We start from the raw sequence: 25,679 nt of genomic DNA on the forward strand, positions 1-25,679 counted from the left end.
TCAAAGGTCAATTCATTATTCTTTGTGTGTTGGAATCTGTGATTGAGTGTTGACAGGCTGTGGTGGACACATGATGCTTGTTGTCACCCTCACAGAGCCTGCGTTCTGGGGGATGCTCATCACTCATAAACATAGCCTGTGAATCCACAGTGATGTGTTCCTACCAGGCTCTGTGAGTTTTTGCTATAGAGGTCAAAACTTCATTTAGTAGTGCTATTACAGATAGCTGACCATGAGAGATGGTTAATAAGTACTAATTTTCGTAAATAAATTACACCCCCTCCCCCCCGCTTAAGGCAGAATAGGAAGGAAAAAGCATTTTAGTTGTTGTAGCAAAGAAAGCATTTGCTCACTAAAATCCATATTTTTTCTTTCCCTTTTTAGGGATATTGGCTTAGGCTTCATAACCTCTGACCAGGAGGAATGTGTTTTAGTCTAAAATGTCAGTGGAAGGGCTGAGAGTAGATTGGTGACCCAGGACTTTGAGAAGTATCTTTCCTATTCTTTCTCGTTCCATTGCCTGGTGTCCACAAGAGGACTGGGTAAGAGATGGCAGAGCCAGGACCCGCAAAACTCATGCACACACAGGAAGCTCCCTGCCCTGGTCTAGGGAAGGAGGATGATGGAGACAACTATTGTGTCAGGCATGAAGTGGTAGCACTAATTTGCCACAACGGCTTGTATCATTCTGATTCATATAAGACAGCTCCAAAACTGCTTCTGAAAAAATATTATCAACTTTCAAGGTATATGCCCAGATATGCCATCATTTGTCAAGGATAACACATGATCAGTAGCTAGGTACCTCTAAGTGTCCATGAGGGGTGACAGGTAAGTGCTATCATCCTCATTTCAGGCATGACTACTGATCTTCATGTATGTCTTGTGGCCTGCCAAAGTTCATAAGCCTAGACTGCAAGGCAGCTAATACTGGCACTAAGGTTTCCTGGCTGGTCCTTAGTTCCGTCATTCTGTCTGTCTGTCTTAACCACCCTCATTCTATTCAAATCTGAATTTATAACAGATACTCATCCACTGTAATGTTGAGTGCTTTCACATTGCCTGTCTTTTGCTCCTGGGAAACTGTGTCCTAGAACTGAGACCTAGCCATGGCAACATCCCTGTCCTGTTTAAAAGTGTGGAAGGGCCTCAGTGAGTACGTGAATGGTGTGAGGAGACATGACCCAAGGACCAGGATGGACCTGCTCTACACAGGCATTCTGTACTCTAAATTAAATGGGAGCTTGCATTTGTGGAAAGAGGGAGATGGAGGGAGTATATGGGGAGAGAGAGAGAGAGAGAGAGAGAGAGAGAGAGAGAGAGAGAGAGAGAGAACACTCAAGGATAGTAAGAGGCAATGTTGGTGTAGGGAAGGAGTGATGGTTTCCCATCTCAATAATATTTGAACAATGAATTGCTGTGTATAAAAACGCTAGATCACTGTTAGATTAAGATGCTGAAATTCCCCATCTGAGAGGGATCAGGAGAGAAGGCAAAGCCATTTTACACAAAGTTAGCAACTGTTCCTGGGGTCCTCGAGTGATGAGCATCATGAGCCAGTATTATCATTCCAACCCCTTTCTGTACAAAATAGAAGCTGAGGGAAATTTGAAAGGCTGGTACATTGAACACCCACATACTCGTTCCCCGCGTCTACTCTTGGTATTTTGGTACATTCGCTGTTGCTGTGAGCCTGTGTGTGTGTACATACAGCTCGTAATGAGATACTTAAAAAAATTTTGCAGACACCATGACACTTCTTTCTTAAACACCTCAGTCAGCATCTCCTCTGAATAAGAATGTGTTTCTGTGAAATCTTATTAGTAAACCTATGAAAATTGACACAGCCTCAAAGTCTCCCTAATTCTACAGCCCACACTCCAGCTTTCTCACTCTTCTCCGTGTGTCCCCTGTCACCTGGTACCCAGCCGAGGTCTACGCGCTTCGATCTGTCAGTCTTCTTAAATCCAGGGCAGTGGTTCCGGGGTCCCACCCTGGGCACTGGTATCATTAGGAGCCCCAGAAGGCTTAGTCAAAGATGGAAACACTGGCGTTATGCTCCATATCCACTAAAGAGGGGACTCTGGACCAGACCCAGCAGTCTGCGTTCTGAAAACACTCGTAGTGGTTCTGACAAAACTCAAGAACATCTGGATCAGAACACACTTTCCACCTTCTTTTTGTGACATTCAAGATTTACATATGTGTGTATAATAGTATGGGTACATGTGTGTGTGCAGTGTGCAGACATGTGCAGGTCAGAGGACTCGCTCAGATATTATTCCTCACCTTCTTCCTTTTGTGGGCTGGTGTACGTAAAAAATGTGTGTGTGAAGGCCAGGGGCTGATGCTGGGTACCCTACTCTCTTCCTGTCTATCTCATTATTTGAGACCAGCAAATCCAGAACGCCACCTGTCTCTGTCTCCCACCCTAGTTCTGGGGTTATATATGTGGGGTTACAAATGTATACCATACCTGGCTTCTTCTGTGGGTGCTAGAGATCTAAACTCAAGTTCTCTGCTTACATGATTGACACTTTACCATTACATCTTCTCAGGCCCATAACGTTGTCAAGTGGGCTGGAGTAGCTGGCCAGTGATTTTCAACTGATCTACTTCTTGCTGCCTCCCCTCGTATCATAGCTGTGATGTCAAGCATATGCCACCACACCTGTCTTTTTACATGGTTCTATGAATATAAACTCAAGGCCTCATGCTTGTAAGACATGTGTTTTTATGATTGGCTCATTCTATCAGTCTGGCCTTTTAGATCTTTCTTCCTTCCTTCCTTCCTTCCTTTCTTCCTTCCTTCCTTCCTTCCTTCCTTTTCTTTCTTTCCTCCCTCCTCTCTCTCTCTCTCTCTCTCTCTCTCTCTCTCTCTCTCTCTCTCTCTCTCTCTCTCTCTCATCCAGTAAGTTTGGCTGTGTAATGAACCACAATGAACATTTTTTTCTTATTGTTTCCTTGTGGTTTGATTCAGGCCTAATATCCTGGTAAGCACAGGTGAAGCTGGATGTATTTCATAGCATCATGTTCACAGGCTCATGATAGTCATACCTTTGCTAGCACGGACCCTTTGGTTACTGGCATGTCCAACGTATAGACCCCACTCAAAAAGTATATGTCTCCCTTTATCGTTAGGAATTAACTTGGTGACAGCCTGTTTGTGTGACAATTCTCTTTCTTGGTGAAGCTCCCTCTATTGACAGTAACCACCTGACTTCTTGCTTTGGCATGGGCTGTCTCCTGGTTTCCTCATTCCTTCTACATCACTGGTTACTTCCGAGATCACTCCCCCTCTCCTTTGCATTTGTTTGTAGGTTTTAGGAGTATTGTTTTATTCAGTGCATCTAATAAACAATCATTATTCATGTTGCTATTTGAATTTATGCTACATTTGGTGCTAGAGTGCATCCTCACCTTTTTGTGTCCTTTTCATGATCTCTGCCATGACAAGGTGTCCCTGGTTTTCTGTTTCCTGTACCACCACTCAAATTCACTGTCCCTTCAAGGAGCTCTGGTTATTTGTAGTATGCTGGGAGTCCTGCACACACTCACACGTATCAATTTCCAAATTATGGTTTCTTACAGATCCCCACGCACATCCGCTTTCCTCTCTAGCCCCTCCAGTTTTCCAGGGTAGCTTTAGACCTATGTGACTTCAAGCCATATGAATGTATTACCCCACTGTTCTGGTCAGGGGTCAGCTACAAGTTTCACCTGCACTAAAATTGGAGTGCATTATTTTTTTCTGAAGGACCAACAGAAAAATCTACATTCTTACCTTTCCTAGCTTCTAGAAGCTAGCTTTTGTCACACATTCCGTGGCTCTTGGCCCCTTCCTCCATCTTCAAAGTCAGGGACTTTGAATTTCTGTAACCTTGTCTCTTGCTGTGACCACAGCCTTAAATGTTTTCCTCTTTTAAGAACCCATATTATTAGATGGAACCTAATCAGAGAATTAGGGATACTGGTTCCATCTGAAAATATGTACTCTACATCTACCTCCATTGCCTCCTTTCCCATGTCAGGTGACATATTTCCAGGTTCCAGGCTGTACTATAGAAGTCTTGGAGGATGTTATTCTGCCTCCCACATCCTCCCTCATTCTTGATTTCTTTTGTCTCATCATAAACTGACTTCCAAGAAGTGTGGTAAACTTAGCTCTGCTACCCTACAATGAGCATGAGCATGATCATACTTGTGGCCCCCAGAAGCAATCCACCACAGACTTTGAGATTTCTCTATAATTTTTTTTAAGCATTGAGAATATACTGTCATTTGGGGTGTAGCTAAAGGACACATGTCCAAAATTAGCTTCTTTGTGTATTTATGCCATTAATTTGCTGTGCAATTAGGTTACCTATATTCAGATTGGGGGGTTGTTTTTTCCAATATTTACATTTACTTTTGAATATGTAAAATGTATAGACAAAAAGAGACATTTTAGAATGTTGGTTCTACCTTGAACCCTTCCACATTATTTCTACCTACCCACTACATATTCTTATGGTCTACAGTTAGTTCTAATTTTTTTGTAAAACATGCAGATGAATGTGTGACATGTTTATCTTTTTTTTTTTTTTTTTTTGTTTTTTCGAGACAGGGTTTCTCTGTGTAGCTTTGCACCTTTCCTGGAACTCACTTGGTAGCCCAGGCTGGCCTCGAACTCACAGAGATCCACCTGGCTCTGCCTCCCGAGTGCTGGAATTAAAGGCGTGCGCCACCACTGCCCGGCTTGACATGTTTATCTTATGTTTACTTCATACACCAAAGTATCTGAGTGAATAATACTTCTTTGCTCCTTGCACTTCTACTGGGTAGTATAGGTAAGTAGATAGACAGATACTCACACATATACACTATACCCTGGACCACTCTACAGCATGTGACCATAGGGATCTCCAAAGGGGTAATTATCAAATATTAATGCTCTTTCCATATTACTTAACTTGTTATAAGAAATACATATTATATTTGCGACTGAACCCAATCAGAAAGAAAATACATCCCAAGGAAATGCCTTGGCATGTCTTCTGCCCAGCTCCTTACCATGCCAAGACACATCCAACTAACTGTTCCCATGTTTGCAGAACATTTTGTACATGGATGTGCTCTCACCACTTTTTAATCGCAGTTGATTGTATTTGACAAGCCATCTCCCTTTCTGGCTTCTCGCTGCTCCTAATCCAGAGTCTGGTTCTCCTTTTCTAATCACTGACCTTTCCAATCACCTGGTGTTTTCCCATTCTTACTCATTTGGCTTAAAATTTCATTAGAGAATTATTCAGTTGGTCTATCTTATGATGAATGAATATATATATATATAAAGAAAACAGCATGCTGGCATGTACCAGGGAACTAGTTGGTCCCTAGGAAAGTTGAAGCAGGTCAGGAAGGAAAATGGAGCAGAGCTGGTTTGATTCTGAAGTCAAAACTCCAAAGAAGGCAAGAAGCCATGTGAGGACTAAGGATGCTGTGGATTCTAGAAGGAGGGATGTAGGACTAACCACAGAGAAAAAAAAGGCTAGCTAAACCAAGTCAATCACGTGAGACAGTCCAGTACAGAACACCTCCGATACTGATGCACAGTGGAAAGAACAGCCTTCTGGAATGTTCTCCTGGCCCAAGAAACCCAGACCTAAAGAGATGGATAAGTTTTATGTGTCTTCACTCTCTGAACCTCTGTTGTTTGGCTCCACCTCCCTTCTCTGATTGACAGGATCTGCTTGTGCTCCCAGGGAAACCCTTAAAGATCCTGCAGGTGCTACTCTTGTCTGGGGTAGGCAGGGCTTCTGCTTTCACAGTACTTTCAAGTCAGGCCACTGTCACAGTTGGGGTGGAGTATGCGTCCTGGTGCTTCCTGGCCTCCTCCGGTCTAGCCATCTATATCTGTGTAGGTGTCTAGCCAGCTGTGTGTATGAGTAGGTACCCAGTTCGGCATCAGAGCACTGTTTAAATTTAAAATCAATAAAAAAGAAAAGTAAGCCAGTGAGTGGCACAGGCTGATTAAGTGCTGTCTGTGTGAAGAGGCTTATCCTCTGCCACATTTCTGTTGAAATCCTGAGAAATGCGAAGAGGATGGAGCGAAGCAAAAACATTAAAATTGATGTCAGATACCAAATGCAGTAAAGCAGCTGCAACTTTGACAGGTAATCAAGAACTGGGAGACTTTCAGTTCTGATTTAGCAAAGTAAGGTCAAGATGTTCACACACACAGCACATTTGACAGTTTCCAAGAGGACATACAGAGCACATGCGTACATACACTCAACAAGTTCCTCTACATTGTTACCATAAACACACAACTCTTCCAGCTACCCACTTGCACCGTACTTTGACTTTGATGAAAAGCTAGCAGTCCAAGGGAACATCTTTTCATCAGAAAACTCAGTAAGAAAAACAAAAAAGCATTCCCAAGACATTGTCATGTATTACTGGTTATTTTTGGTGGTTAAAAGAATTATTTGAAAACAAAGAAACCGTTCACAAAGCCTCCAAAATACAAAAGATTTAATAACATTTACATCTGTGTATCAGCCATGTCTGTAATACAAGTCATGAATAACACATAAACCAGAGCCGAGAAAGCACAGACGTCCTCACACATCATTTAAAATCCAACCCACCCCATCGTCGGTGGAATCAAACCCACAGCAGGAACAGTTCCAGGTCATACACACACAATACAGTCATTGGACATGAAAACATATTAATATGTTCCTCAAGATTCAGAGATAGATAGCAAGGTTCACTAAACCGGTCCAACTTCTCAGTGGAAAATCTGTCTGGTAAGTCCCTTCTGAGCTGCCTTTAGATTCTGAAGAAATTGCAGAATGGTCGCTTGTGTACATTTGTCTTGGGTATCACTGTTCAATTAAGTCTGCACTTGGGGCTCAGTCTTGCCCCCATGCTGTGCTGAAAATGGAGGAAAGTTGGCTTGTGAAGATGGATCCTTGTTACAAATAACTTAAGAAGAAGTAAAGAAGTCAAAGAACTTGCTGGTGAAGAATACAGAACTCCAGGTGGCGTCAGAGGCAGCCCACCCTACAATCAGGTCCCTCAATCAGCTCAGTTGGCATCTCTGGATGCCCAGAAATCTTCTCAGATTTCAAAATGCTGTGGATCTTTAGGCTCAGTCAGTCTGTGGTCTGTCTCTGGACCAGCCTCTGGTCCATGATGGAGAAAGATGAGTTGAGAGAGGGATGGTCTGGGACACTTGAGTGTTGGGTATTTGTCATTCTTCAAACGGGTGTTTGCTATTTGTTCCTAGGAGCAGGAACATTAAAACAAACATTCCTTTTACATTAGCCTTTCTTTTACTTGATTCTCTGCCCAACTTCCCTTTCCTCTCCTGCTCACTGCATTTCTTCTATTACAGGGCCTTCCTCTATGGGCGCCCCAGCATGTAGAAGGAATTCCCTTACGTATCTCATTTCAATATGATGTTTCAGGTATTTCACGGTGGCAGAAGGTTAATAGTCCTCTCTCTGTGTACTTTAAATGCTCACTTCCTAGATAGTGTTTCAGGGCAAGTGGAGTGTAATTGCTAAATAATATAGTCATTCTTGTTTTAAATGAGAAATACCCCCATTGTTCTTGATGTGTGTGTGTCTCTATGTGTAAGTGTGTGTGTACATGGGCAGATCTGAGAGATGAAGCTTCCACAGAGAGGGAAGCCGCAGCCATCCTGGGGGAGTTTGCACATTTATGCATTTAGGTTTTATATGTCGTGTTGCATCCTGGGCCTTTTAGGCACTTGGGATTATGTATAATAGATGACCTGCATTTACAGGGATGCATGCTATACAGATGTAAATGTTATTATAGCTTTTATATTTTATGTTCTTGTTGAAAGATCATTTTGTCTTTGAGTAATACCACCATTCAATTCTTTTTTTGGTGGGGGGAGGGGGTTATCTTTAAAAGAGAATATGAAATGGATATTGCACATCATATATTTCTTAAAAGTAATTTGGAATTTTAGGGTCTGGGATTGGGGCTGACTGATACACTGCTGTGGTGAGATATGACCCCTGGAAAATAACAGCACCAGCACATGCCTGCATCTGTCCAACCCCATAACTCACTTTCACATTGGATTATGGATGTCTGCATTCACGGAGTCTATCTTCCCTTTAGGTATTATTTCAGCCCTTTGAGATAATAAGGAAAGTTTAATTGCGTTGTTAATTGATTTTTTGCACAACATTATTACCTTGATTGATTGCAGAGTTGATGAAAATGTTAGACGCAGGCAGCGTGGAGTCTCAGCCGGGCAAAGAGTGGGAGCCTTGTGGAGAATAGATAACCTTGATGTTAAGAGCTATATCCTTCAGATATGTCTTCCCTTGACATATTGATGGCCCTTGAAAAGGGAAAAGCTGATTGTATGCAGAATGCAATCATTAAACCCACTTCAGCTCACTGTTGATTAATTTGTTTTTTCCTGAAGGATCTAGTTATAGGGAAGGCCTCACTTGTACCAACCGCAGCCATTTCCTAGGCCCCAGATGGCTTAACCCTCTAGGTGAAGAGAAGGAATGAGGTTGGTGTGCCTGAGATGGGAAGACTGGCTCAGGGTGGGCAGAAGGAGGTGCTTGATGCTCACAGGGCATCTTCATCTCCCAAGGAGTGCTCACTCATTTACCACAATGTGTATTTCCTCCAAAAGCAGTTAATTAAAATGTCTATACATTAGTTGAAGTGTCTATACCCAGAAACCCTAGACTGAGACCTAGGGTATATGACACAGTAGTTCTGGTTTGTCTAGCAAGGCTTATTCTCCAGCCTCTAGTGGTGTAGATGGATGACACATGACAGGCATTTTTGTTATTTAAAACTTATACAAGATTACTCCCACAACTGGTGAATTGGGGTGTCACTGGTCTTTCAGTAGTCTGAGTAGACATATGTCAGTCACTTTCTGTCACTGTGGTGGTAAAATGAAAATGACCCCCATAAGCTCATAGAGAGTGACACTAGCAGGAGATGGCCTTGTTGGAATAGGTGTGGTCTTGTTGGAGGAAGTATGTCACTGGGGGCAGGCTTTGAGGTTTCAGAAGTTCTTTCAGTAATTCTATCTTCCTGCTGCCTGTCAATCCAGATGTAGAACTCTGGACTCCTTCTCCAGCACTATGTCTGCCTGCATGCTGCCTGCCATGATAACAATGGACTAAACCTTTGAACTGCAAGCCAGTCCCAGTTAAATGTTTTCCTTTATAAGAGTTGCTGTGGTCATGGTGTCTCTTCACAGCAATAGACACCCTAAGACAGTCACCATGACTAGATGCCAGAGACAATCCACAAAAAGGGAAATGGCTTTGGGGGATTCTATTTGTAACCAGCTGGCCCTGTTGCAAGATGGTATACCATGGAAAGAGCTTGTAGCATAGAAAATCATACATCTTATGCAGTGGATACAAAAGAAATAAAGAAACAGGGACAGGGTTCCTTTGTCCCCCTCTCCAAGGCTGTGCCAACAACCACCTTAGTGCATCACTCAGTTTTTCATCATGGTCGCAAAATAACCAAATGGAGAAAAGGTTTCATCTGTGGCTCTTGGTTTCAGTCTATCATGGCAAGAAAGATACAGTAGAGAGGCTTACCAGGAAGACAAGGGAGAGAATGCCCATGCTTCCAGGTTTTGTCCCCTAGCATTTGGACTTAGTCAAGGCAGATGTCTCTCTCATAACCTTCCCTGAAAAAATCCCCACTTACTCATTGTCCTAATCTATGAGGTGCATCTTAGCTCCCATCAGTTGACAGCCAATCATCATACTTAGCTTCCTTCTACTAGGCCCCACTACATCCCAACATCTGGGAATGAGTCTGTAACACATAGGCTCATGGGGGACATTAATGATCCAAACCATAGTGAGATGGGCAGGAGTGAGAATCTGGAGGTCACTAATGTCGTTGCAGTTAACTTCTCTCCTTGCCCTGAATGAGTTTTTCTAGCTATCGCTATTACTACCATAACTAGAACCATTTTCATTGTCCCAAAACACAGATTGATTGACAGACTCTGTTGACCTCCTCTTTTCATCCCAATCGATCTATCACTGTTCTACCCCTGAGGCTTGGAATACTAGTTTATGGGAGGGACTTGGCTTTGCGAACTCCCACATGCAGTAATTCTAGACAACCACTGCCTTCTAGAGAGGGTGGGCAGCTTCCCCTGGATCCTCATCAGTATTGATGCTTTTTACTTAGGGAGCATTCTGTCTTATTTTGCCCTTATCTTACCTCTGTGACTAATTTTTTAATCGCATAGCATTGTTGGAGGCCTACCAAAAGTTACATCATCTTCCTGGGGTCATGTGGGCTTCGAGGGCAAGAAGAGAAATTGTTCGGGAACACTCCTTCCCCAACTCCAGCACCACAGAACATCGTGGTGACTGGCTAGTTTCTCCTGGCTACCCCACCTCCACCTTTCTAGCTCTTTCTTCTCCTCAACTAACCACTGGCACTCGGGGAATGTAATATGCACAGCCTTGGCCCTCAATTACCTTAATGGCTTATAATGAGATTTTGGCCAAGTAGCAGGTAGCTGGTTATTACTTCCTGCTTGCAGCGTGGGCAAGGTCTACGCTGTTAATTTGTGTTGCCGAATGTGGCTCCGAGCTGGGCATCAAACTGTCAGAGCCAGATGTATTCTATTAGGCTACAATGGGCAATCTTTTCTTCCAGTATGGAGGCATGTTAACTTAGCACAGGGTGAATCCTGACAAATCCAAGCCAATCAACTAGAAGGGGTAACATCCTATGCCATCTCAAAGTAGTACATTCCAGAGACAGATATCACCTGGTACCACCTACTGTCACTAATATCCCTCTGCCTGGGACTGCTCCATTGACAGGCCAAACAAATAAAAAACCTTCTTACTAATGCTGGAGAGACTGGTAACATCATTAAGTTTTAATTAGGCTAGCTCTAATGAAGTCCTTTTTGATGTGCTTTGTATTTACTAGGTCTCCAGCTTGGGCAAGAAATCAGGTACAGAAAATTCACAGTGATCTTATGAGTTTTTTTTCTCTTGACATGCACACACACACACATATGTGCACATGCATCACACATGGGCAATGGGCAGGTGAAGACTTTTGGGAGTAGAATTTGTTAGTGCCCAAGTATTGTATTGAGTTTCTGCAACGATAGACTTTTGGACATTAAATTAAATTAAAAATTTTTTTAAATGTCAACTTCTTCCAGTTAGATCAAATATCAACAGATTCTCTTTGTTTTTCTTGGGGAGAAGGCAATTTTGAATGCCTGGAATTAGGAAAGATTATGGTACCATCAGTGTAAAAATGGTTCTTTTGGATTCTAATGGACAGCCGATGGAGGCTGGGCCAAGGTGCCCAAGGAGCAAGCCCTTTTCCTACTTATTTAAGGGCTTGAATCATAACAAACTCAGTTGTTGCCACATCTGCTTAATTTATTTGAGAGTTCCATTCTATCTCTCTGTCTCTTTTCTTTCTTAGCAGCCTGCTATTTATTTACCACAATTCTTTTGAGAAATTTCAGCCCAAGGAGGCACACAGAACACAGCCCTGCCTCCACCTTTTGATCTATAAGAACAGATCTGAAACTCAATAAGCGAATGTCTTTTTGAGAGCAAAGCCTGCATCCCCGTTCATTCACACTCTGCAGGGGGACCTCACTGTTTGGGTGTTTTCCTAGAGGGGCCTGTCAGTTTGGAGGAGGAGCAAAGACTATCTGGAAATTTGTTTTCCTAGGTGCCCCTGCCCTGTACTCCTTAAACCATGTTTTCCCGGCTCACCTCCGGTCTTACCCCATTCTTGCCGTCTTTTGCCCTGTGAATGCAATCAGCCTGCCACTAAAGGAAAAAGCATAAATGTGAAAGTATTGAGAAACTTGTTTTTCTCTTCTTGTGGTGCTGGGGATTGAACTCAGGGCTTAGTTTGTACTAAGCAAGAGCTCTACCCAGATTTTGTTGTCCTTATTTATTTTAGGTGCCATTTGTTTCCTGGCTGTTCTTGGAAAGCAAATAAAACTTCCATTTACCAGAGTACAATGCAGTAAGACCTTCAATTAACCGGACACTTTGTGTCTCTGATTTAAATACGAATAAAAATAAGGTCATTTACTTTACCAAAGAAAAGGGTAGGTGCTGTGGGATGGTCTGTATGTCAAGTGTGTTGCTGATTGGTCAATAAATAAATCACTGATTGGTCAGTGGCTAGGCAGGAAGTATAGGTGGGACAAGGAGGAGAATAAAGCTGGGAAGTGGAAGGATGAGTGAGAGAGAGACACTGCCAGCCGCCACGATGAGAAACAGCATGTGAAGATGCTGGTAAGCCACAAGCCATGTGGCAAGGTATAGATTTATAGAAATGGATTAATTTAAGCTGTAAGAACAGTTAGCAAGAAGCCTGCCACGGTCATACAGTTTGTAACCAATATAAGTCTCTGTGTTTACTTGGTCGGGTCTGAGCGGCTGTGGGACTGGCGGGTGACAGAGATTTGTCCTGACTCTGGGCCAGGCAGGAAAACTCTAGCTACAGGTAGGGCTTTCAGGTTGTTCTACAACAGTCTTTCTTAAAGGTGATTCCCCAGCATTCCCTGAAAATTTGCCAAAATAAGCAACTTTCTTGACCCAAACTCAGACCCACTAAATGGGAAGTTTTGAGGGGTGATTCCAATGTAGGGCAAGTCAGAGAACCAATGTCCGAGGGCCAGCTCACCCAGCTCTTGGACATATCAAATGTATGGGAAATGCTTGGCTCAGAAGTATCCTCAGGCCATTTCACCCAGTCCGCAAATACAAGGACCCGTTCCATCTCTTAGGAGCAGCATGATAAAGCCAGGCATGCTGGTGTGTGCTTGTAGCCCCAACCTGGGGATTGCTGGGCACTCAGTGTAGCCTAAGGGGTAATCTATAGACCAACAGAGCCTGTCTCAGAAGGAAAAAAAAAATGAAAAAATGACACGTGAGGCTGACCTCTGACTTCTACCACCCCACACAGATTATGTGTTGAGCACCTAGGACTTAGCCTAGGCTCCATGGCGTGTGGGAACCTTTTGTCGCCACCCTTTTGGAGTTCGTGTAGAGAAAAGATGCTGCAACCTTCATTTGTTCACTGCAGTCTCGCCGCCCCAGATACACTTCCTAATTGTACCATCCTCACTGAAAACACTCAACTGCTGTCGCTCTACCGTATTTGTAGGGAGGCTATCTTAACTTTCCGCTTCATCGTGAGTTAATAATCTAATCCATTAGCTCAGCCCAACCTTTCCTTCGTGCCTGGTTAGTCACATGACTGTTACACTGAGGGAATGCCGGGAAGGAGGGCAGGAGTCCTGTCATGCTTGCTAGAGCCCCAGCCCCACCCCGCACTGTGTGAGCTGGGACCCAAGGAGCTGGGATTTGTTGGTCTTCTCTTCTGGGTGGAATCCCCTCGCCTGTTTTCCTCCATATGATTCTAGTTTAAAATGCTGTTTCCTAGAATTTAAAAACGTGTTCGGCACGACCGTCTATGGAAGCTGTAAATATTAGTGGCTCTTAGGGGATGAGGACAGTCATTCGTTGTTCTGGGTATGAGAGATGACTCCGGATCAGACATTCTGAGCAAGGCAGACAGTGGTCGGGTTTAAGCAAGGAAGGCCTGTCCTCAAAATGAAGCAGCCACGATCTCTGTGTATTGACCCAAAGTTCACTTTAATCAGAAAATAAAAATAACTTTAAAAGGATGCTCTCTGATTATGGTGAACTCCATGCCAATGGATGTCATTTTTCTTTGGGAATGTCCATGGGGCAAGTGCTTTTTGCTTTTGTTTTCTTTCTCTAAGAAGGGATCTGTCTTTATTAGTTTGCATGTTTCTTTGCATTTATGCAGGTGATATAAAACAACAACAACAACAACAACAATAAAATCCAACCCTTGAGCTAAGACTAATTATAGCTGATAAGGAAAATCGGTCCCTGAAATTGAGGCAGAAGGAACCTAAAAGTGTCACAGAGAGAGGCCGGCCTTTGGTAGCCTCAGTTCCAGATAGCTTTCAGCCCAGATTGGGTAAACATGACATATTGATCATTACAGGACGTGTAATTGGTGACCACAAGCACAGTGTGGCTTTAATGGCCTTCCCTGAATAGTTGCCCTTATTTATTTAAAGAAAACTGTAGCTGTTTCCTAACTGCATGCTGCCCTCTAGTGGCCATGATTCTGACTTCAAAAGATGAAGTGGAAAAGATAAATGCAGAAATAATGGTGGAAGGGGTGTGCTCTCTCTCATCTGAAAGATTTATTTCTGAGTTCTTTTGAAACAGAAGCGTGATGTCTTCCCATTAGACCACTGCCCATTTTGACTGACAGCCAGGGTGAGATCCGCCCATGAGCTGCTAGAAAGGCACCTCAAGAGTCACACCTGATTGGCATCCCATCTCAGCACTCACTTTGGAATCCAGCTGTCTCAGAGCCATTATAGCCCCCTTAGAAGAACAGCATTCATGCCTTGCTGGCTCTGAAGCCCCCATTACCCTCCGTAAGAGAGTAGCAAAGGATGAGCCCAAGTCCTGTTGTTGGTGATCTTTGAAGTTCCCAGGAGGCCCCGGGAGACTGTGAACAAGATTGAACAAATAAATAATACATTGGAAAAATAAGCTATAAAAGCAAAACTTCCTTTCCTGCCTGAAAGAGATCGATGCCTGGTTATTGTCACCTTAGGGAGACCAATCAGAACCTCATTTTCCTGCTCTGTAAGTGAAGGACTTCCCTCTAAATGAGCATCCTTAAATTCTATCCCAGCTGGAGAGTTCCCTGATACAGTGAAGGAAATACTTTCAAAGGACAATTTAGCATTCTGTGTCTTAGCTTAGTAGGGAGTTCAGCAAAGGAAAAAGTGATGCTTACAGCAGGGCGTGAGTAAACAGCTCTTTAGGACATCAGGAGGAAGATGATCTCTGCTTTCATTTTTACTTGGGACAAACAGAGACCCGAGAATGCAACTAAATAAATAAAGCTTGAATCAGTAAGATTTACAAATTTATTTCTGAAGAGACAGGGGACTTGCTTGAGCAAGGAAATAGGGAAACTGACTTTGGTCTCTTATTTCTATTATGTTGCTGTTGGATTGAGATATAATGAGTGTAGGTGAGAGGTAAATTGATTGGTGGTGTTCAAAGCCAGGAAGGAGTGAGCATGCATTGGCTCTGAGGCTCTTCCATGGAAGGCCTGCTTACTTCTAACAAGTGCGCATGTGCACACACACACACACACACACTGCAAAGGAGATTGAAAGGGCTTGATGTGTGAGCAGAGGCACCCGGGCTTTCCTTGCCAGGATTCTTGATGGAGACATGTACTATCATGTCTAAGAAGGTCCATACCATCTTCTACCTGGCCATGACATCCAGCAGGAGGGGTCCCAGGAGTCCACTCAAAGGACAAAGACCTCTAAGACTTGTACACACATTCTAATTTCTTCTAGAGGATTCCATGAAGGGAAAACTCAGCTTGCTGTGGGGTGTGTGTGTGTGTGTGTGTGTGTGTGTTTCCTGTTGTCCTGTCTTTCCTAACTCTTTTTTTCTTGAAATAGCAAGCCTCATTCCAACTGCCCTGAGCCCAGCACGTGTTTTCCATAGAACCTGCTTTATCACCCGACAACCTGCTCTCCCCCTTCCTGGCCCCCTCCCCTGGTCTTGAGGCAAGGATGCTGCCTGTCACCATCACCTCCCTACAGTTAGATCCTTTCCCTCTGGGGTTTTGCTTCCTTCAGATACCCGGTGAGGCCCAGCATCTGGCTGAGCAGGTTCCATAATCTACACTCTCAAGGGAGAGAGGTATGAGCCTCTTCTCAGGCCATCTCAGAAGGACTTAAGCACTGAGGCCAAGCGCACACTTCTCCATTAGTTTAAGCCAAGAGGCTCTTTCTCTGCTTCCTAACCTTTGAATTAATGGCCATATCACAGGATCTGACTTTGTTTTCATGGTGTTTACAGACAGCAGCTTGTCATGACCCCATAACTCGAGTCTTATTTTATATCTGGAATGTTCACCATCGGGCTCCAGGTGCTCGGAGACAAATAGAAGCAGCCCTTTAATTTATGATAAGCATTGCTGGTAGAAATAATCAGCCCGAGGGGGAACTGACAGCAACCGAACCTTGAATCTAATATGATGTATTGCAGATAAAAACACTGACCCGAGATTTACATCCCAAGATCTTGAAAGCCACACAAATTCATAGGGTGGAATTAACCTTGGTAGACATAATGACAAATAAAATGAAATCGGCTAGAAATAAACACAATAAAATGTGACCAAACTTTCTCAGAAGTTTCAAGCTCTCCCTTCGTAATTCAGCACCATACAATTTCACTGCAGGAAGTGGGACTCTTTTTCAGCTAAACAGTAGCAGAAGAAGCTAGATGCCGCCTGGCACCGTTCATTGTTTGCCAAAGCTGGAGGAGAAATATTACATGGAAAGGAAGTGGTGGGCAGCACTGAAAACAGGGAGGAAAGGGTTGAGAACGGAGGAGGTTTGACTTGGCATTGAAGAAGCGAGGAAGGAGTTAAACTGTCCAAATGAAACTTGCTGCGCATAATTAGTGCTTTCTCAAAAATTACCAGGCAAGTTTACACATGTACTAACATGTAAGCCAGAAGCCAAAATACCCTTGGGGCCAAAATGGCAGCATTCAGTGTCCACCCCTACACAGTGGCAGGGTTCAGGATAGGCATACCCTTGTGCCTCTCAAGAGCTTCTTCAAATAATACTGGAGAAGTAGGGGGTGCACCTAGAGGCGGGCCCTGTTTCAGTTGGGACAAGGACAGTGTGCAGGGCATCCTCCTCAGTCATGGTGAGGAGAGCCGAAGCCGATATTGTGAGTGCTGGTGAGTGTCGTAGCAACTGCAGTACCCACTTTCTACTGAAGATGATGATTATAAACCGAGACACCTCCCACAAGTCATGCTTTACTAGTTTAGGAAGAAAGTGTCACTTTTTCCTTCTCCACTGCCCCCCTAGGTCAAGTGGAAAGTTCATTTGACCTCTAGCCTGAGACTCAGGGGCAAATGGAGGACAAATATGGCTGGTGTGGAGGGAGGACATAAGTCTTCATTCTAGAAAAACTGCTCCCAAGGACCCCCTCCTATAGTCTTTTTAAAATCTCTGTTTCAGTTGTGCCTTGCTACTTAGTGGCTTATCTTGAACTTTGTGTAGGACCCTGTAAGCCTGTAGGCTCTGCTAATGCCCTTGTGGACCCAGCAGCATATCCCATGGCTGGTGTCAGGATACTGATACAGCGCTCTCTTCAGACCGTATGATGCAGGTGTTCATTCCTTCCTGGGTACCACTTTACTCGTGGCTCCTGTACAACAAAAGCCTGGGCCTGTGCTTTCTGGGGGAGTGTTCCTTTCTGGTCCGTGCTATCACAGTTCTGAAGGCCAGATAGCATTCACTTCACTCTTCTCCCTCCAGGAGACACTGGGATTGCTATAGTTTTGAGGGGGAGAGGTGTTCAGAATGGAAATACAATCCGCATTGAAAACCAGAGACTCTTGTCCTGCTACTCTGTCTCTTCTTTGTTAAGGCAGACATTTAATCTGCCTACATTTTTTAAAAAAAAAATGTTTGAAGTGTAGGAAAGTCATATTAGAGGTTTAAGTATAAATGTACAGGACTGAAAATTCCAAACTTGGTAGGCTCTGTTTAAATTGTTTATGCATATGTAAATACTTAACTATATTCAACAGATTGCCATTGTCTACTGCATCTGTATCACATCCCATTAGAACTGGGTATTGGAAGTTGGGGAGGAAGGATATGGATTTGCATAGTATCCCGTGGTTACCTTGTTCTAGAAACTTCCCCATTGGCCCAAAGGGACACTACTGTTAACCTTTCCCTTCTCGGTTACTGGGCTTATCTCCCTCTTCAGAACACTGCGTCTTTTTCTGCCAAGGCCACAGTGGTTTGTATCCTTCCTTTCTCTGTTCCTACCCATCTTTGTCATTGTCTAGTAAGTTCCAAGAGGTCACAATCAGGTCATCATCTGTTTGTCAGTGTGGTACTAAACTCAACATTCATGTCAAGAATATTTAGGGCAGTGATTACTCTAAGTACTACTAGTAAGGTTAAGACTTGATTTTTTCTGTTTTACAAATCTGTGGCTCTAGCTGCACTCTTCCATCAAATATGAACTCAGACACGCTGATGGTTAATTAGGCTCTCAACATGTTGAGTATAGGAATATGAGATGCGAGATAGGATTTCAAAGCTAGGGTATTTAGTGGTCAGCACACCCAGCTGTGAGTATGAACTTTCAGTTGCTGAAAAGTCAGCAGACACCCTTTCTGTGGAGAGTTTGGACTCGTACAGGGTACCCTGACTCCATGCCATATTATAGGGATGTGAGTAGATGGATTTCAAAACCTAACTTAGTACACTTGGTCACATTGGGCACACCTTCTCCATCAGGAACCCCTATGGACCAATGCCCCACATTCATAAAAGAGAAACATTCAAAAATACCAAATGGCCTATTTCACAATTCAAAAGGACCCATAGTGATTATCTTTGTCTTCATTTATGAATAGGGAAAACAGGGAGTGCAAGGGACCAGTGCCCATAGACATTAAGGACAGACAGTAGGAATGGAAAGCCAGGACAGAATGTGTATGGGACTTGTAGAGAGGTATGTTAGAACCCCCTTTTCCTGGACAGCAAGGATCATTCTCCTACCCCCTGCCTCCACCCACTATGTCTCCAGAATGGTCCCTTTCACCACAGCCTTGCATTCAAGAAAAGAGGCTGATTCTCACCCACTAAGCAGCCCCAAGGTCATAGCTTAACCCACATCATCAGGACATCCATTGCAGAGGGTGGGAACATCGAGAAGATAAAGGACCTCTTTAAAACAGATTCTTCCCCACACATTTTTTTTTCTCACAATTATAGCTCTAAGAAGTTATGGTGATGGGAAAGCTGGCTTCTTAAGAAAAATTAGGAGTTTCATCTGGCAGGAGAGGATTCCCCAGGGAACAGTGCACTGTCATTTTTCAGAGCCCCCCAAAGGACCCCCTTTCCCGCACCAACAACTGCCATTGGCCTGATATATGGCCTTCCCGCCTCACTCACTATGACCAAAGCTTCATATTTTAATTAAAAACACTCTGTATGCCATTAAATATGTTGTCTCCTTCCATTTCTTCAACCATAGAGTTTGAGGAGATACAGACAAGAGAATCCATGGCAGATGTGTCAGAGGCCATGGTCTACAGAGTTACCACCACCAGGTCCCAAATTCCAGCCACAGAGACCCTCCCTATGAAGATACAAATGCCCGTTCTGCAGCTTTCCCGGCCTCTGGCAGTTGCTATAGCTGAGGAGGAGGGCTGGAGGGGGGGACAGGAAATACCCATATTACCATCTCCCTAATCTTTGACCTCACAAAGGATTTCCTTGATAAAGAAAAGTCCTCTGACCACATGTGGGGTTGTACCAGGCTGTTTCTCTTTTCTTAATGTCTTCTTTTTAAAAAAAAAAAAAAAACTACGAAATATTTTGGGTAGTCTCATCCCCATTTTTGAGCTCAGATAGGAGATGTATGAGAGGCAAAACTACCTTAATTTAAGCACCCGTATATGACTCTGGTACAAAAGTATCAGCTTATTTTATGAGTCTTTAGTCTAAGTACCCTTGTCCCCAGACTAGTACCAGCAGCTGGGTTTCATTTGGGTTTGCCAGGCCACCCCAGCTCATGAGAATTTAACTTCTCCTTAACTTTTAATTCAAGGTGACAGCTCCTAACACATTGGTCCTCTGCTCACCTTAAGTCACCCAGCTATCAGTGGGAAAGTGTCATCCCCTGCACAGCCCAGGGTGAGATTGACTTGGCTTATCTGTAGGCCCTGTCCCCACCAAGGCTGCCAGGACCTTCATGGGCATGGCAGGTGTTGGAGTGACATGTTGAAGAAAGACTCTGGTTCTGCAGGGGCCGAAGAGAAGAGCCACATGCTAGCGAGTGATGTCAGCTTGTGTTAGAGTCCCAGACAGTGCTCGGGTGTCCTTGGCATAATATGGCGCTGGTATCTCTGTCAGCATCTCTGTTTTCTGTCACCATACACAATCCGGGGCCTGTCTCCAGTCCTGACAGTGTCTTTTCAGATCAGGTTAGTGCCAGCCCAGAGACCAAGTCAGCTTCCCAGCACACAGATCCTTTGTTTGAAGTCTGCCCTTTTGTCCTTAATGCACTCAATGTCTATTTAAATCTGACAGTGAGTGCAGTATCTGTTTTCCCATCAAGAGATCATTGACAATATTAATAACTCACGACTTTGCCTCATTTTCCAAGTGCTGACACCTAGCCACAGTCTCCTGCATTCATCAAGCAGCCCTCTCTCCCAGGATGTCTATAAACAGTCTTGCTTCCAGGCCCAGAGAAACAGGGCAGGCCTTCAAAAGGACTTTTATCAATGCCAACCAGAGAAGATGGGTGAGTGTGGCTCAGAATGCAGCCGAGGCCCATGTTCCAGGAACACTGTTTCCATCTGCTTGCATCAGGAACGGAAATTCAGCAGGGAGAGAGGTGGAGAGCAAAGACATAGAATCCTCGGATGTGTGGGCAGGTTTACCGGAGGGAGTGCAGCCATGGCAGACTGGTGTGTGTGTGTGTGCACACAGGACTGCCTGCCATGCAGTTTGCTCATGAGAAGGACTGTACTCTTTATGATATCTGGCAGCCCTATCCATTTTTTTTTAATCTATGCTGTCTTGGTATTGTAGAAAGAAGTTAACATCCTTTGGACCATCCCTCCAGATTTTTGAGAGTTTGCTTGAATCAGCCAGGTTTAAGGCAGTTCCTGTGGGATTTCCCATGCATCTGAGGCATGCCAAGCCAGGCCACTCATGGAGGTAGAATGTGCCCCGCCCAGCCTACAGATCACCAGGGTTCTGGCATCGGTGACAAGATTGGTACAACCCTAGGCTCTACAAAATACAATAAAGGGAGCAGCTCTGTGCCAAGAGCTGAAAGAATGGGTCACAAGAACGATATGAGTGAGGCTTCACACCAGCTCAGTATTTCCAGGCACTAGACCAATACTGAAGCCCAGAAACTGGGGACTAGGGCTGTGGAGGGACAAGAAAGCCAAGTCAGGCAGGAAGAATGACCCACAATAAAGTAGTCTATGGCAACACAGCAAGGAAAGAGCCAGGTCCCAAATGATGTCACCCTGTCCCTCTTCCAACTCTGAGAGCACTTGGGATGTCAGTAACTTTCAAGTTTGCCTCTGACTATTCAAAGCAGGGCACATCCACACTACCCTTAAAAGATTCTATAAATGGTTTTAATCTTTATTTAAGAACAAAGTTTAGGGCATGGGGAAAAGGATGGTTAATAAAGTACTTGCCATGCAAGCCTGAGGACCTGAGTTTGATCCCAAGTGCCTACATAAAAAGGCAGGGTATAGCTGTATGCATCTGTATTCTCAAAGATGGGCTGAGCAGAAGGACCCTGGGGGTTGCTGGCCAACCAGAGAGCCACATCCATGCATTCCAGGCATATAAGAGACAAATTTTTTTTTTTTTAAAAAAAAAAGGCAGATAGCAATTGAGGAAGACAACTGATAGCAACCTGTGGCCTACACACAGGAGAGAGACAACAGCAATTTAAGAGACACAACACTTATGTTCTGCTAATACTTGATGGGAAGAATATAGCTGATCTCAAACCAACAAAGGATGATGTGTGTTGGCATCACTCTACTGAACTGATGATAATACATATTCACGTGCAGAGGTAGCCATCACCACAGGCAGGTTTGGGGCTCATGGATTAGTGTTTTATGGCTGTTTCCATTCTTTGTCTTCTGTGTACGTCAGCGATTTAAGTCCCATTTGGACTCAGATAGCTACATGCAAGTGGATTTTAAGTTAGCTCTTCTAACATTGCAAAGAAAAAAAAAAAGGAGGTGGTAAAAAGGCAATAAATATTTTCTTGGGAAAATACTTGTGTTCTTAATAATCTTATAGAGTTTTCACAATGATTGTAGTCAATGTCTTCTGGGTATTTATTCTGTAGTGCTAAGTATCACACCTGAGACTTCCACATTCTAGGCAAGCACTATTCCTCTACATTATGTTCCTAGTCTTTGATTATTTGTTTATTTATTTTGGAAACAGAATCTCACTCTGAAGCCAAGTTAGACTGGAACTCACCATCTTCCTACTCAGTCCACCCAAGTGCAAGGATTACAGGCATGCACCTCCATGCACAGAACTTTTGTGGGTATCTATAATACATAAAGACAAGAGGATCAGAACATCTGTCCCTTTTCTAATGCTGTGTGTCACAGTGAAGTATCCTATAATCTCCATGAATGACAGGACAGTTTTTTAAGGAGCCACAGATCATATATGAAGTCAAAGTGAAGAGGGAAGCACATTTTCACATGAGAAATGAGTCGGGGGTGCCTAATGCCAATGGTCCTTGTTACTTCCTGTACAGTCTTCAGTTAGCGTGGCCTCTCTTCTTTAATCACCCAGCATGGGCTTGAAGTCCCCTGGGATTTGGAAAATTCTCCCTGGAAGTCAACAATATTGATTTCCAATAAAGGACTTCAAAATAGTCACACTCTGGGAAAGATTACCCTTCAGCTTTTCCTTGGGCTGGAAATCATCTGATTTAAACTTAATTTTCCATTCTTAGAAACTAGACTAAGGAAATCTGGAGAGGAGGGGGTCGTGCTATATTTTAGGGAACCGTTTGTCCAATTAGAAAAGTTCTTAAAATGAGGAAATTACACAGAAAGCTGTTTACTCCTAGGAACCTATCCATCCTTAGTAACATTTCATTTCAAAAAGCCACCTTTGGGGACAAGAAGGTACAGTCTTTGTCATCCGAGGCTTCAACTGTTTTCTGCTTACCATCAGATTAGCGATCATAGTGCATGTCTGCTTAATAACAGCTGGATCTCTAAGCTGTATGAATTATGCCACCAGTAATGATGTCTCTTTCCATTTACAGGTGTCCTGGCGAAAGGTCGCTATTTTTACTATGGAAGAAACTCAGAGGGTAATAGGTTCATCCGAGATGACCAGCTCTGAAGCTAAATTCTACATGCCTTAGCCTATGTCGTGACAATAAAATGGAGAGGCCAGAAAAACCACAGCCCACTTTGTGTTTCTCTAGGAAGGCTGTGACTCCAGCTTTCAGTACCGTGTGCCGACTTTGCCAGGCCTGTCAAGATCATCCAGCTGCCTCAGACTGAGTGGTCACAGAGAGATTGACATGATTGCCCTTAAGCAGGTCTCATCCACCAGGGTGACAGACAGCAGTGGCGCAGCACCAGGGCTGACAGCATGAACACCATGATAGATTGCCTGGTCTCGTCACTGCTCACAGGGGGACAGGGGTCACACCTGGGGCCTCCTCAGGCATGCTCACTGGCTGCAGTATAGTAAAAGAGGCTCTCCTGAGCTTGCCTTCTAAGTCCTCTGATGTCACTGTGCTCTGGGCTTATTTTCAGTGGGGTACTCACTGGTTCAGAGGAGGGGCATCCCTGTTAGCCTGCTTATTAAGCATTATATTAACCAACTCATAAGCATTGTCTTTAATCATTGGCAATGCTCTCCCATTTGTAGAGATCACTCAAAGGACACAACTTCTCAACCAAGTCGTCTATTTATGTGTGGCTTCATACTACAACTCCTACATTTCCCCAAGTCCCTGACTACAAAAGCATTTTAGTTCAAAATCTGCTTGTCCTGAACACGTCAGTCACAGAGTAAGCCATCTTTCCTGGCACAGGGGTTGGCGACACCAGAGATTCTCCTTTGTTTTTTCCTGTACACTGTCAGCTATGCCTAGGGCCATATTTACCCTACAGGCTACATTGTCCCTTTGGATGCTAGTTAAATGTAGTGAGATAATGAAAGATGGTGTGATGGGCCAGGAGGTTGGAAAACAAATGGAAGACTGTAGAAAATCCCCAGCAGGCCAAACAGGTTTCCTGTTTCTCTCAGGATCTCTTAGGGGTCAGATCCACAGCTGATGAGACATTACTAGTTCTTTCTATAGCTCTGGGGGTTGCTAGCACTGGTATTACAGGGAAAGCAAGTAGAATTATGCTAGACAAATGGTGGCCATTTTGTCTACATTACAGTTGTCCGGGTCAGGCCACTCTGGAAGGCGTCTGAAAGACTTCTTGCCCTTAACACAATAGCACCTACCCTTCCTTATTGTATTTATGCCATGTATTCACTTCCCTGAGTCCCCTAGGTTAGGACAACAAAGACTGAAAGAGAATCCCTTCACGTCATGGATAGCCAAGAGAGTTGCTAGCAGAGAGTCAGTCGCTGAGGGCTCAGATCCCCTGAGCTGCTGGAGAAGGACCCTTCCTTCTCAGATCTAGTCTGTTCATACAGCCTCTGCCCCACCGAGTTAACACAGCCTTGGAATAACACATCCCCAGCCTGGCAGGAGTCCCACATGGAGATTGCACAACATGCTTTCATCAGCTGTTGGGAGCAGCTAACGTTAAAGTCCTTAAGACCATTAATAACTGGGGATTATACAAGCTGCCCATAACCAGGGTTGAGTACCTTCTCTGTTTGATCTACACAACAGCACCGAGAGCTAATGGTTTCCATTAGTGCCATCAGGTCCCACCTTGCCTCTTTGTTTAGTGGCATCAGAACGTTTGGTCCATTGCATATTATGGGAAGCGAGGCTCCACACAAGGGCAGCAAGACTAGTCTGATGTCACATCCAATCTAACGGCACATATATCCCTGTCTTCATAAAAGGCTTTAACCCTGCCTCAAACAATAAAAAAGCACTTGTGAACTGACCACAGAATTTTTCCATCTTTATTTTTCTTACTTGTTTACTTTTCTTAATGTCAGAACCATTTGTATCATGCACAGGAATGTCTCTCTCCATGTGAGCTTTGGAGGCAAAAAAAAAAAAAGATAGAAAGAAAAAAAAATGGAGTGAGTTATTGACCACACTGTTGCCCTCTCTTTGGGTTGTTTGTTTTCTTCCAAAATGGTGTAATAACTTCAATTAAGATTAGCTTTAATTATAACTTACGTAAAGGCCATCATGGCAGTATATTCATCTTCCTGATGGAATTATAGTGAGTTTTGTTTCTCTTAAGTAGGGATGATGATAATGAATTATTGCCGAGTTGTTTACAATTCCGTTGTCTGTGGAGCAACATCTGCCCTCCTAGAACTGGACTGTGGTCTGAATTGGCAGGGGAGGAAGCCCTGAGCCTTGTTTATTTAAAATCTGTAGGAATTTCCCAAACCTTGTTTTTCAAAGTTGGAAATTACAGGGTAATAAATTCATCTGAAGTCCAGACATATCTGACCCGCCCTTTCACACCTGTTTGTCTTCCTCGCTCTGCTCCATCCAGCCTGTTCTTTGGGGACCTCTCTCAGACAACCCTATCTCCACTTCCCAGGACACTGGTCTGAGTCCAGAGAACTGGAAGATGCATGGGATTCTGGAGCTCTCTGAAGCTTCAGCAAGTCAGGGAGACGATCTCTCTCCTAAGTAACATAACTTTATAGAACAATGTGTTCCTAGGGGAGTAATGTTTTAGATTGTGGGAAATCGTATTAAAAGTACTATTGCAATCATTTGCTTTTACCTTTACCAGCCTCGCTCATAAAGCCTCCATCTGTTTGCTGCTTTAAATAG

The 25,679-nt window shown here is 43.8% G+C and overlaps 1 protein-coding gene across 1 annotated transcript in view; it reads left to right on the top strand.

Moving 5' to 3' along the window:
* Lrmda (leucine rich melanocyte differentiation associated) overlaps positions 1–23,136 on the top strand; it is a 1,020,124-nt gene extending 996,988 nt beyond the window's left edge. The window contains exon 7 of the mRNA XM_059273860.1: positions 22,998–23,136. Within this exon, the coding sequence (XP_059129843.1) occupies positions 22,998–23,077 (80 nt within the window). The 3' untranslated portion in view covers positions 23,078–23,136. The remainder of the gene's footprint in view (positions 1–22,997) is intronic.
* Positions 23,137–25,679: the final 2,543 nt, after the last annotated feature.

This window comes from Peromyscus eremicus, chromosome 9, assembly GCF_949786415.1.
Source record: "Peromyscus eremicus chromosome 9, PerEre_H2_v1, whole genome shotgun sequence".
Lineage (NCBI taxonomy): Eukaryota > Metazoa > Chordata > Mammalia > Rodentia > Cricetidae > Peromyscus > Peromyscus eremicus.